This window comes from Scleropages formosus, chromosome 18 (genome assembly GCF_900964775.1).
Source record: "Scleropages formosus chromosome 18, fSclFor1.1, whole genome shotgun sequence".
NCBI classification, from domain to species: Eukaryota; Metazoa; Chordata; class Actinopteri; order Osteoglossiformes; family Osteoglossidae; genus Scleropages; species Scleropages formosus.
The window spans coordinates 11,537,389-11,550,911 of record NC_041823.1 but is presented as its reverse complement, the minus strand read 5'-3'; the positions used below and the strand labels follow the sequence as shown (position 1 = coordinate 11,550,911).

The following is a 13,523-nucleotide window of genomic DNA, read 5'->3' as shown; positions in this document are numbered from 1 at the left end:
AACACCTCCATGATTTAAGGGAAAACCTGGAATTGCCAAGAGAAATTAAGTAGACAAAGTGACTATTAACTGAACATGAAATCTTTCATGGTAATTTAAATTTGTAGTTAGAAAGGATACTAAACTTTCCAAATAATATCCTGTTAATGAATAAATGTTGGAAAACCATCTTCCCAATGAACATATAGTGAATACAGAAGCAGTGTTCTATTCCATTTAATAATGTTTAATACTATGTACAGACAAGCAATGCATTTACTACTGTTAAAAAATATTATACAAGACAGACAAGATATTTTCATTTCATTGAGTGAACTGCAGAGCTGTGACTAAATAGAGAATGCAGTTCATGCAGGAGTTTGTCTATTCTTTGTAAACAAAATAAAGCAAGCTCATCTACATATGAACAGTAGTACAGCTCTAGTTGACTAAATCAAATGTACATCGCATAAACGTACCAGCACTTCTTTCTTTTTTTAGTACTGCATAGACATTAGATTTTTAACATTTACATACACAATACATAATTATAATATATGCCCAAAAGAGTTCCTGATCAAATGGCATCAAATCCCACGCCTGATGGTGTGGGGTTTTAGTGCTTTTCAGTAGCTCAGTCCAAACCAGTAAGATCTGCCCAGAGCAGCATCCACAGATTATTCCCATTCTGTGTCTTTATGATTTTTGTGTCTTCGATTCGGTATCTGGTCATGCTGTGTCCGAGGATTCCTTCCACAAGGTTCATAGCTATGGAAGAAAACAAACTGAATACAGTGCTTGCTCAAAGACAGAAAGAGGAGAGAAGAGAGACGCTTCAAGTTCAACAATCTGTGACTGCACTGAACATTTTGAGTCACCATTTATATTCTAGTTCAATGATTTTATTGTTTAATGGTTTTAATGTCATTTTACCATGTGTCAAATTAACTGCCATTAACAAGTCAAATGTTACTGATTGTATATAAAAGTCACATGGTTAGTTGTACTGTGCGTATAATTCATATACAGGTGGTCCCCGTCTTACGATGGGGTTACATTCCGCGAAACCCATTGTAAGTCGAGAATATCGTAAGTCGAAAATGCATTTAATACACCTGACCTACCGAACATCATAGCCTAGTATACGTGTGATGGCCATTACGGACTTGCGGCCTTCATGCTGGGCAATTATCTTAAGTTTCTCCTCAAGAGTAACTGCCTTCCTCTTCTCCTTCCCACCAGTAGCAGGAGACACAGATGGGCATTTCTGTGACATTATGGATGTACAAAACACAACCGCGTGACAGATGCGGATCGCTGCCACTGCCCAGTATCGTGAAAGAGTATCGCATCGCATATCACTTGCCCGGGAAAAAAAATAAAAAATTCAAAGTTCAAAGTACAGTTTCTACTGAATGTCTATTGCCAGCTCATCATCGTAAAGTTGAAAAAATCGTAAGTCAGAGAGCACCTGTATAAGCACTATACATTGCAAATAATGCACATAAAGCTCTTAACTCACATAATAGTAGTAAAGCTTAGGAACTTATATCAATTTAAAGTAATTACATAGCTTATAGTTAAGAACTTAATTTCTTAAATTGCAAAATATAAACTAAATATAAAGACCATTTGACCAAACAAATTACTACCCACCCATAAATAGGCAGATTTGTTTGGACCAAATTACAATTGCAACTATATTAACAAGCAATTGTTTAACAATACATGAACAATTAATTGTTTCAAAGGGAAGAGCAAAATAGAATCGAAAAGGACCCAGAGTTCCTAAACAAATGGCAAGTAAAAAGGTCACATCTTTTCAGTCCTAACAGAACATACCCAAGCAACAAAGACACAGAAGAGTGATCAAATTTAATTATAGACACACACACACACACACACACACACACACACACACACACACACACACACACAGATTAGTGGCAAGCAATGGAATTGCATTAAAAGGGTTAGGTTAGTAAGACTCTGAACAGAACAGAAGTGAAAAAAGCTCGGGTGAGGCTGCTTACTTACTGAGCTAAACTCTTTGAGTCAGACCACTGTTGAGAGGCCTATTGTTATATGAGATGTCTTGCTCTGGCAAAAATAAACAAAAAAAGATGAGATAAGCCAATGGAAGGACATGCTGATGACATCACGTGTCACCTCGCTCCAGCTTTCTGAACAGACGAGTATGGATATGATGGGTGTCATTGCACGTTTCAGAGGTAACGCAGCTTGTCTTTCACCCCGACCACAAAGGTTTATGCTTCACACGCACCTTACAGCAACCTGAAGATGTTTAGTATCGATAGAAGGGCTCACCACCTGAGGGGATACTTACTGCTGTGATGAAGCTGCTGCCCTGCGACTGGAGGTCCTGGTCCTTCTGGAAGAGAACTGGCGGGGGTGCCGGCGATGGCGGGGATGATGAGGAGGAGAAAGGGGACGAGTGCAGGGGGGAAGCCACATCGCTGGAGAATGTGTCCATGGCGATGGCAGCGCTAGGAGGGAGTGTAAGGCCATTGAGTCCGCCCACGCTGTCGCTGGACGTGCACTGGGAGGACGTCTCTGAGCTTTCTGTGACTGTGGGGCAACACACAACGCCAGGGAAATAAGAATTCAGAATAAACACCCCACACTAATGTGGGATTCTTCTCAGTTACAATTCAGAACACAACTCAAATATTCCCAGGTGTGGTAACTCACTCATGGATGGTTGCCTGCCACTGTCCTGCTCCAGCTCATCCTCCTCAATGCAGTCGTAAGGCCAGTGTCCAAAGGAGGCACCCCCCGGGAGTGAGTGGGCAGGTGAGGGGTACAGGTGCAGGTTGAGGGAGCCCAGCAGCGAGGATGAGGAGTGACTGCTGGAGGAAGAGGTGCTGCTATTGGAGATGGTGGAATGAGGCCTCTTGAAGGGTGCAGAGTGGTCAAAGGATGATGCTGTGATGGAGGCCATGCTTTTGGACTCTGCTGGTAGAGTAGGGCAGAGACATGTTATTATATTATTATTATTATTACTACTAGGTTTTATAAAAAGCCTTTGTCCTAAACACCGTAGAACGCTAGCTATACTATACCAAACTCCTTAAAATCATTCACTTAATTATGCCCCTTTTTATTTCAGGAGCAGCAGGTAGTGTAGTGGTTTTAGCTGCTGACTTTGGACTCAGAGGGTGCAGAATCAAATCCCTCTTCCTGATGTAGTACCCTTGAGCCAAAGCACACACACACACACATTTTCAGAACCGCTTGTCCCATACGGGGTCACGGGGAGCCAGAGCCTAACCCGGCAACACAGGGCGTAAGGCCGGAGGGGGAGGGGACACACCCAGGACGGGACGCCAGTCCGCCGCAAGGCACCCCAAGCAGGACTCAAACCCCAGACCCACTGGAGAGTAGGACCTGGTCCAACCCACTGCGCCACCGCACCCCCTGAGCCAAAGCACTTGGCCTGAATTACTCCAGTAAAATTACAAAACAGTATAAATGAGTAAATAGTTTTAGGCAGATTAATACTGTCGATCACTATTGATAAAAGTGTCAGCTAAAGAAATGAATGTAATGCAAGCAGAGAAAGGTAACTCACTCATACACACAAACAAATGCCACAATCATTTTAGAGCCACAAATTAACCTCAAGGATATGCAAAGCTCATGCAAACTGAGCCGGATGCAAACCTATGTTTGAAACCAGAGCCCAGGACTTGTGAGGCACCACAACAACATCCTGTGCCATCATACTGGAGTGAAGGGAAAGAGGCACAGCAAACGAAAAAAAGCAAACATGGCAGGAGAGACTTCCTCACACCTTCCGATAGCATTTACTTCACGTATTCTTTAAATTTTTGCCATGACCATAAGGATGTAACCCAGTGATTGTGAAATACCCCAATTTTTTCCAGATGCCTAAGCTGCACAAAGTCCCAAAATGTACACATGATGGCTGAATGGGTAAAAATGTGTGAAGAGATCCATGTGACACTAATTGCATCTTATTCAGGATATTTCAAAGTGCCCTCAGAGAGTGCATGCGAAACACCTGCGATAAGGACATGCCCAGACAAGCTCAGTATTCTCATTCCTGTAGACAAAATAGTGCATCAGCACACACCCCGCTCCTGTAATATATGGGCTGATAAGTCCTCCAGATGGTCTGGTTGTCTTTGAGTCTAAGAATGCCCGTATATTTCTAGGTGGAAAAAGGAAAGCCTTGAAAAAATGTAATGAAAGCTGTCTAGTAGAATGCTGTGGGCTCTAGTTCTGCAGACCTATCCAGAATGAGTCAGGAGTCCAGATGTCGGAGAGATGGGGGCAAAATAAATTACATTCAAGAAGCTGTTATGACCTAACTTATAAGTGAAACCAGGAGAGGTAAATGGAACTGTGTACAATGCTAAGGACAAACATCACCACATACATGGAACTGGGGGGGAAAAAACATGGTGAGGTGAAACAAAGAATTGCTTAAGTTGTCTGCTCTCTTCATGCCTTAAACAATATACCTGATCCCTTCATGGTGTAGTCAATGGCCCGGTCACTGATGGCTGCTTCACTGGGTTTGATATCCATGAAGGGTTTGTTGCCAATCCCCATGGACACCATTTCCTGCATCCGTAGCTCTGCAGACCAAAGTAAGTTGACTAAACACGTATGTCTGTTCAAGGACAAGGACATGGTGCTTAGGTTTAAATACGCAGTGCACTCGATCTTATGATTAGATTTGGATGATAAGGGATACGGTCAAGATCCCACTGACTCTTTCGATGCTTCTGACTCCTTTCTGGACTCCCACCTCGGTTGCGCAGAGCTTGTCTCCACAGGATCTTGCCAATGATGGAGGTCCAAGCAGCCTTCACCTCGACCGAGCTGGCCTGGAGGATGAAAGTGTCCTGGGACTTCCTGCGCCGGAACCAGATCTCGAACCGCAGCCCACTGTCTCCAACATTCTCTGTCATGCCGATCTCTGCTGTCTGAGGGAGCAAAACGAACCAGATCGAACTTCTCTTACTGACATGTTGACACGTACCTTTACACAAAGTACAGACAAAGACTTTGTGGGTTTTAAAATAATCATTTATTTCAATATGAGTCAGTCTTCACTGAAAATTATTATTGGAAATGAATTTTGGCTCATCAAAAATTCTGTGCAGTTTAACAGCACACAACTACAATTACAACTGTGCTGTTGCCTCAAGAGGAACAAAAGGAAACACGTATTTGAAAAAATCTTTTCATGTTAACACCATACCTCACATACCAGAAATATCTGTTGAAACTTAAGGTATTACCAATCCATTATTTGAATTATAGTTTTTCCACAGGCAATACCACAACTGACAAGCTCATCATTTTTCTTTCTAAGTGTAGAGCTGAAAGCTTTCGTCTACCCCTCTGCTGTATACTTACATGCTTTACTCAGTTACTCTATGTCAAACATTGCTTAACTTGCTGTACAACCAACTGCATTCAATCAAATTATAGTCATTTTCATACAAATGGATGACCCTGAAAGTAAACAAGTATATGGATAGTTTTCAGAGTATCTGACCTTTGATATTAAGTTCCGTACCTTTAAACATAATCATCGCAGTTAAACATGCAAACACGTCATATGATAAAGTTCAATAGAATTATTTTGAGGAAATCTCTGTTAAAATCCAGACTGAATATCTCCCATTGTGAAAGCTCTTTCACCTTGTAGGACTGCTTGTAGATGTAAATGTCATAACCCCCATCAATCTTCTTAGTTTTGCTGAAGAGGATGAGGTCCTCAAATAAAAAGACATGACGGAGGTACTTCCTGCGTCCACACCAGACGACGAACTCATCCTGACACCGGAGCTGACCCTGCTCTTTCAGGTTTACCTGGAGCCCAAGCAAGAGAGAGGCCGGGGTCATAAGTCATGGGAGAATTCATCAATAATGGCAGTTTATCATGGGAGTCAAAGTCACAGTTATCTACTATGCTCATCTTAAGCCTGCTGAGCTCTTGTGCTGATGTCATATCCACCCACTAGTCCAATAAAAACACATTTGCCTTCTCCACCCATACGCACATCACATCCACGAATAGCATCCATAGCCAGCAAGTCATTGCCATGGCGGAGCTGGAATTTGACCATCTCCTCAGCCGTGCGGAGATCACTCAGCTCCTGTTCCTGCGAGTGGCTACACTCCTTGATGAGGTCCTTCAGGAGCAGAGCATACTTGCTCATGCGCTGGATGGGCTTCAGCAGGTAAGAGGCCAGGTCCATCTTATCCCCCAGCTCCACCTGCTTATTCTTAGCACCAGGAGAACAGCAGAGGACCACGGTTATGGGACTCAGAAGTGCTTAAAACTCTATCAACAATGACTTCTGTCACCATTGCCAATGATTTCAAACAGGCAACCAACCTTGAAAAACCCATTGCCATGGCTAGTTAGGAGTGCATCAGACTGGGGCTTGTTTTTGCTGTAGAGAGCGTACATCCCAAACTGATCCTCCTGGAATAAAGACAACAACCCTCTTATAAGTGTACATGGACGTGATCTTTCCTCAAATAAATACAACAGGAATTTGGAAGCTTAGTACTGTGTAGCAATGGTGAGTCAGTTGAAAAGCCACTGGCAATAGAAAGGGAATGGTGTATTTAAACACGTCTACACATCATCTGGCACCACTTGGGCATTCTGATGATGCCATGATGATCCCAGATCCCTATTTCCATTCATCCAACTTCAATGACCGCTTGTTCTGAGCAGAGTTGTGGAGTGTTATCTATTTATTTATTTTAATTTAGTTAACTGATGCTTTTCTCCAAAGCTACTTAGGTTTGTATTCTGAGTTGCAGTGATTTACAATGATTTATCCAGTTACAATCATCATACCCATTTACAGAGCTGGGAAATTTTTACTTTATGAATTCAGGGTATGAACCTCGATGAAAGGTAAGACAGAAGGAATAGGGATTTAAGTCCAGGTCATTCAAGTGTAGGGTAACTTTGTTCTTTTTACAAAAGACTGATACAAACACATTTACTCCTGAAATCAATTATTAAATTAACCATCGGCCTGGGTTCAAGGGACCTACATAATGCAGGAAGCAGCTGCTGACTGAAAGAGGGGCATGAGCACAGCGCTCCAGCTCCTTCAGGAAGTACTGGCCATGGAAGTCACACAGCTTCTCCAAATTTCCAAAGATGATGCTACGCTTCCCACGCAGGTCCTGCGGCAGGTCGGCCCGCTCCATCTCCGGGAAATAGTTCTCGATGATATAGGTGAGGGATCGTACGTATTCCCTCTCGGTGGCAATCATCTCATCCATGATATGCTGGACTTTACTGTCAAAGTCAGGGAACTCAATGAAATCACGAGATTAAATTACCCAAAAAAGCAATCTCCAGAAATGGGAGAAAAAATTCTATACAGTAGTAAAACCACATTTGATCTCTTCTCTTCCTGAGATAAGTAAGGCATTTAAGTGCCAAGAAGCTAAACTTGTGCTGGTACCACTCGTTCAAGAGGTGCTGCAGGACAGATGAAATTTGTATTGTTCAGCAAAAAAGCCGGAAATGGTCTGAAATTGAACTTTTTCTGATAATACAGCCATTTTTAAGGATATTCTCTAAAACATCACAATGGATGGTCAAAGAGCCCTTATATTTAGTTCTGGCTGATTTTGACCCATGATTGCCAATGGTCTCTTACTTGCTCTGCTTCTTGTCCTCCTCCATGTGTCTGCAGTTCACCCCAGCAGGGGAGGACATACTACGGCTGCGACCCAACCCTGGGCTCTTGATGTCAGGCCGCTGGTACTTCTTCTCCACACACACGTTGTTGGCCACTTCCAACCCTTTGATATAGACACCTGTATATCCATGCAGGCTAACTTCAGTGTGGCCAGCTTCCCGGGTGGACAGTTCATAGCTCATTGTCTTCTTCATGATCTTCTTCAGTGGCTGCTTGCGGTGTCTCGTGGCTGGGGAGAAGGCCGGCTCTGACTGGCAGGAGGCAAAGGAGTCGATAGTGCAGTCGCTGTCCGTGTCATCGAACAGTGATGGGCGGCGACTCGGCCCCTCACTCTTGGGTGAGCCAGGAGGGGGTGCAATCGGGAATGCAGGTGGGCCCCTGCAAAAGGGGCTGGGAGTGCGGGTCCTTGCATCCTCACTGTCGAGGGAAAGTCCTGCCCGGGGATCAGGAGGTGTAATGTCAGAGAGCAGGCAGGAGGACCCTTTAGATGGGACTCTTGCTTCCACTGGCTCAGGAGCTTCCAAGGCCACCTGAGCCCTGGCCAGTGCTTCCTCCAGCTCTTCCCGGGTCTCCTGGCATTTGTGCCAGAGGTCATTCCACTGCTTGAGCTCCCGTGCACTGCTCAGGTTCAGCACCATCTCGTTTAGGGAACTGAAGTTCTCTGGTGAGAACTTGGTGGCTTCATGATGATAGTCCTGGAGAACCTGTACCACTGCTGGGGTGAAAGGGGAGTTGCTGTTGTCCGTGCTCAAACTCTGTAAGTAATCCTGGCAGTGCTCCATCCACTGATCAGCCTGTAAGAGGACAGACAGTTCCTTAGATACCCAATTATGCACCCTAATGTCCAACATTCCGATCTAATACAATAATTTCAAGATGTACAAAGAAGGTGGTTAGTTTTTGTCTATCTGGGAAAAAGTGATTATTTTAATACAACTGTCTGGAGAAAAAAGTTGAAAAATAAGTCTGAAGTTGTAAAAGGGAGTCTTACTGAGTCGTAGAACTCATACAGGTTGAGCAGAAGGTCAAGCTCTGCTTTTCGCCGCTCAGTGCGAGCAAGGACAGAGCTGAGGTACTGCTTGAAGTCAGACAAAGTGGCGCTGGGGATCATCTTTGATTCCCGGATGAGCTGTAAACCCCGCTTCTGATGTTGCTGCGAGACAAGAAAACACTGGAACCTTCAGACATCTTGAGTAGCATCTTGGAATATCATCTTTCAACAGCTATCAATATCTTTCTCTAAAAGAAAAATAAAAAGTGTAGATGCTCAGCTGTAAATCCTAAACTAAATTAATGTCATAAAAGTCTCGGAAAATGATTCATTTTCATTTCATTTCATGATACAGAGTTTATCAGTGGACACACTCCACACATTTGTAATGTATCTTGTGCTAGAACAAGATCTCACAATTGCTGCCAGTTCTTAAATCCTTCACACTCTGGCAGATTCACGTGCATGGTTTTCTAGGAAACAGGATATTTACTGCTGCCTCATTGAAGAAGGAGCCCATTTTTAGCTTCAGCTGTTTGAGATTCCTCAAAGACATGTTCATGGAGTCCAGAGAAATGAGGTATTTCTCCCCCTCAACGCTGAACCACAGCTTGATCTAGAGAGAGAACGGTTCACATGAACTGACTTTTGAAATGCATTTTATACATACATGTTATGTTACAGAAACTCATGTATGTTCAATAAAAGGCACAAATATAACTGATGGTTGCCTTATTGACATTATGTCTTACTTGAGCACTCCCCTCTTCAAATCTACGTGTTTCCAGGAGGTTCTCCAGCCTTTTCAATGACTTGTTTGAGAGTATCACAAGTTTGTGGACTTCCTCATCGACCTGGTTGTACAGCACACTCACCAAGTCAACCGCATCCCTGAGAATTAAATCACTGATCAGTCTGAGAACTTCTGCTCCTCACAAGAAAAATCATACAGAAAAATCAAGCTATACAGAAAGGCAATTCAGAAGAAAGCTCCTTGACTTTTTTTAGCAAGTAAATGACACTGCACTGTGTTTGTTTAGTAAAATAAAACATCATTATTATTTATTTGATGCTTTTCTCCAAAATACCTTGTTAGTTTCCTACACTAAGCTACTTAATAATTAATTTGTTCTACAGCGGGGTACTTTTACTGCATCTATTCAGGGTAAGTTCCTTGATCGAATGCTGTACAACAACAGCGGGGTTTCAAATACAAGTCCTTCGATTACAAGATGACAGCTCTAACCAACATGGCACATGCTGCCCAATATATTAAGTCTTATAATAACCAAGCAACTACTATGTCACAACAGTACCTATAACCGTCATTTTCACAAGCCTCCTCTTTCCGGATCCGAGCTAAAACAGTCCCGCCCTCCAGCCTGAGTTGGATCAGATGCGTGTCATCCAACACACTCTTCATCAGCCGCTTCTGTTGGTCAATGACCTCCTCCACATCCTGCAAGAATGAATCTTGTTCAGTTTTGTGTGCTGTGTAATGATGTATATCTTTTGATGAAACAGTTATGATGTTACCTCTAAGAAAATTAGGTACACATGGTCTTTATAAACTACAAATAGGTCAAAGTTAAAAAAAAACTGATACATTTTTTCCATGGTAATATAGTGCCTGCAAATAATATTATATAATACTATACTATAATAAAGGACATTTGCATACAGTATGCATGTATAACTTAACAGAAGTGAAAATATATCTTCTGTAGTTGAAATAATGGGTTCTTGAAAAAGAACTCAATTGTCATATACAAAGTGGGTGCAATGTGCTTCTGGTATGGCAGGTTGCCATGGTTACATACCTTGGCAGTGTGTAGTTTGCCACCAGAGCTGAGAGTGGCAATGGAGCTCTGAAGAGAGGAAACAGCTGACCTGCAGCTGCTGGCGAAGGGTTCGATTTTCTGCCGGTTTCAGACAGAACAATTAAAACACCATAGCATTTACTATCAGCCAAACCATCCAATCCTATATTCCAGATGTATACAATATACTAAAACACTGTATAGGGATCTGTCTATTTTAATTAGCTGTGGTGTACTGAAAGTCATATCATTTACATTCTCTGAACTAGGCTGTGGTCTGCATGGAGTTTCCATGTTATATACGGAGGTGGTTTCAGGATAAGATCAAAGTGCTTCGGCAACCTTACCCTTCTGAACTGTACCCAGTGGTTGTGGTCATAGGCGAAGCTGCCCTCCAGGTCCCGAGTGAGATGGCTTGCATCCACATGCTTCTGCAGAGCCTTCAGGGAGGTGAGGAGCTCACACTACGGAGAGGGAAAAAACATAATGGTTCAAACTTTGCTTCCTGTTCAGTGGCTTCGTTTACCTGTTTATATCCACACTGATGTACTAATAAAATACACACATCCACATAACACTGGGACACATACAGCAGTGTCCTAGATTTGATGGAGAGCAGCATGGTGGTATAGTGGGTAGCACTGCCTCCTAATAGCATGTGGGTGGTTCGGGCATAGGCTTGAAGGAGTTTGCATGTAATTCCCGTGTTTGAGTGGGTTTCCACTGGGCACACCCATTTCCTCCCACAGTCCAAAGACGTGTTCCAGGTGAACCGGTAACTAAATTGCATGCAGTGTGCGAATGTGTGTGGCCACTCTGCAAAGGACTGATGTCTCATTCAGAGTGAATCCAACTTGGCCTTGTGCCCTGTACTTCAAGGATAGGGTCCTGAGTGCCACAACCCTGATAAACAGTTAAGAAAAGTGAACAAGTGAGAAGATCTGATGCGGCTGTTCGGTACTGAGGTTATAAGTACAGTGGTTTGTGACCAGTTCTAATTCTGGAATCAAAACAAAACCATTCAATTGCAGCGTGTAAGCCGAGTATCTTTTCAGCGTTCAAGTGGAATATCCCAGGAATGATAATTCAGTTTCGTTTTGCATGTGAACCCCAGCTCCTTTCTTCCACGTGCCCACTGATTGATGTTGCGGTGTGACAGGCACACGTTCGCCCTTAACGAGGAGGATTACATTCCCCAGTAGACGTGTGCCTTCACGCTGACATAGCTCCGACATTCCTTTTCCCATCATCCGCCATGTGACGCACCAATTCCGTTTCAGCCGATGTCAGGGGTCTCATGTCAACACGCTGCCACAACTCAAAGGTCAGCTATTCAACTCTTTTACGACTTGCATTCATCTAACGTTGACAAGGCTGTGGTCCTTACAACTGTCACCTGGGCTCTTCTGAGGATAGGTAATGTTCCTAATTCCATTACAAATGAGAAAAGAACTTGTAAGAGAAGAAGGGTACGATTTACACTGAATCGCTAGAGAAGGGTGTCATTACAGGACCTATTTAGGGAATTATTTTTCTTCATTGTAGATTAATAAAATATCTCTGTCAAATGGATTTTTTACTACATTTTACTGATGCTTCCATTACCTGGACTGTAAAGTCTCTCAAGTCAGGCCTTGATGCGTTGTCCTTGTCCACAAGCCACAGTACTGAATAAAGTGCATTAGGCAGGAAAGCCTTGGGAAGGAACAGAACAAAGTCATAGTTAGCTTGTATTATGTACTGTATATATGTCACATATTATATATACATATATATTTTATATAGTGTGGGATTATATTGACAGAATAAAATAATTCCTGCTATTGCTCTTTAAAATGATGCTGTTTTCAAAAAAGGGGGGTGTGGTGGCGCAGCGGGTTTGGCAAAGGCCTGCTCTCTGGTGGGTCTGGGGTTCATGTCCCACTTGAGGTGCCTTGTGATGGACTGGCATCCCGTCCTGGGTGTGTCCCCTCCCCCTCCAGCCTTACGCCCTGTGTTGCCAGGTTAGGCTCCGGTTTGCCACGACCCTGCTCAGGACAAGCGGCTTTAGCCAATGTGTGTGTGTGTGTGTGTGTGTGTGTGCGACTGTAAAACTTTAGAAGAGACGAGATCCTCATGGTGGATCCCCTTCTCTTCTGTGGAAGTTGACTGCGTGTTTTGGACAATAACACCCACCATGTGGTCTCGAGGGCAAGTGAGAACAGGCATTCCCACAACCCCTTGGGACTGGAATTCAACTAAACTATTTTGGAAATATCAACAAGAAGAAGCGGAATAAGCAGGAGGGCCATTTTTGACAACAGACAAAAGCAGAATGAAGAGTCAAACCACTGCTGTGCCCTGAAACATAAGAGTGTTTGTGGAAGAAAGTGGTGTCAGGTACGACAGCGAAGGTTCCACCTGGAGTTCGGATAAGGATGCGAGCAGAAGTTGGCTCGGTTGCTGTCGGCGCGTGTCCATCAGCATGATGATGCCCTGATCCCTCTTCTCCTTCCTGGAACCAGATCAGGGAGGAGGACAAGAAAATGTGTCTGGGCCGCTCAACTCCAGGTCACATCCTGCCAAATGTCTTTTATCTCAGAAGTTACATCTTACCAGGAATATTAAAGATCTTTTACAATTCTCAAAATAATAATACAGATCTATCCCTGTGATATAAAGTTCTCATATTGGCATTGGATGATACACTGCAGCGGTCTCCACCATCAAAACCTGGACTGCGACAAGACAAAATGCTTACCGAAGGGTGGTGTAGTAGTAGCCAAAGAGGCAGGTGAGGTCTTTGGCCGTAAAGCTCTCGCTACTCCACACCGAGTTCCGAGTGCACACCTGTAGCACCGCCCGCCCACTGCGGTCCCTGTTTCCTGTGAAACACACAGCCAGACACAAAACAGCAGAATACAATAATGAATGTTGACTTTGCCAAAATACTGTTTCTAAAAAATGCAGTGTCATGCAGGTGTTTCAGCGCCTATTTCTTTGGAACAGTCTCCCCAA

At 43.4% G+C, this 13,523-nt stretch overlaps 1 protein-coding gene across 2 annotated transcripts in view; it reads right to left on the bottom strand.

Moving 5' to 3' along the window:
- Positions 1-210: 210 nt before the first annotated feature.
- The window catches only part of plekhg4b (pleckstrin homology domain containing, family G (with RhoGef domain) member 4B), a 29,538-nt gene continuing 16,225 nt past the window's right edge, over positions 211-13,523 (bottom strand). Inside the window, exons 5-24 of one of the 2 annotated variants that reach the window (XM_018740702.2) lie at positions 13,267-13,390; positions 12,927-13,020; positions 12,132-12,221; positions 10,874-10,990; positions 10,527-10,625; positions 10,023-10,165; positions 9,459-9,597; positions 9,200-9,322; positions 8,707-8,868; positions 7,674-8,509; positions 7,057-7,306; positions 6,380-6,469; positions 6,042-6,266; positions 5,680-5,850; positions 4,778-4,955; positions 4,488-4,604; positions 2,692-2,955; positions 2,327-2,568; positions 2,017-2,079; positions 211-747 (exon numbers count right to left, since the gene is read on the bottom strand). In XM_018740702.2, the coding sequence (XP_018596218.2) occupies positions 2,035-2,079; positions 2,327-2,568; positions 2,692-2,955; positions 4,488-4,604; positions 4,778-4,955; positions 5,680-5,850; positions 6,042-6,266; positions 6,380-6,469; positions 7,057-7,306; positions 7,674-8,509; positions 8,707-8,868; positions 9,200-9,322; positions 9,459-9,597; positions 10,023-10,165; positions 10,527-10,625; positions 10,874-10,990; positions 12,132-12,221; positions 12,927-13,020; positions 13,267-13,390 (3,509 nt within the window). In that variant the 3' untranslated portion in view covers positions 211-747; positions 2,017-2,034. The remainder of the gene's footprint in view (positions 748-2,016; positions 2,080-2,326; positions 2,569-2,691; positions 2,956-4,487; positions 4,605-4,777; positions 4,956-5,679; positions 5,851-6,041; positions 6,267-6,379; positions 6,470-7,056; positions 7,307-7,673; positions 8,510-8,706; positions 8,869-9,199; positions 9,323-9,458; positions 9,598-10,022; positions 10,166-10,526; positions 10,626-10,873; positions 10,991-12,131; positions 12,222-12,926; positions 13,021-13,266; positions 13,391-13,523) is intronic. The other variant, XM_029259835.1, reaches the window with a different exon arrangement.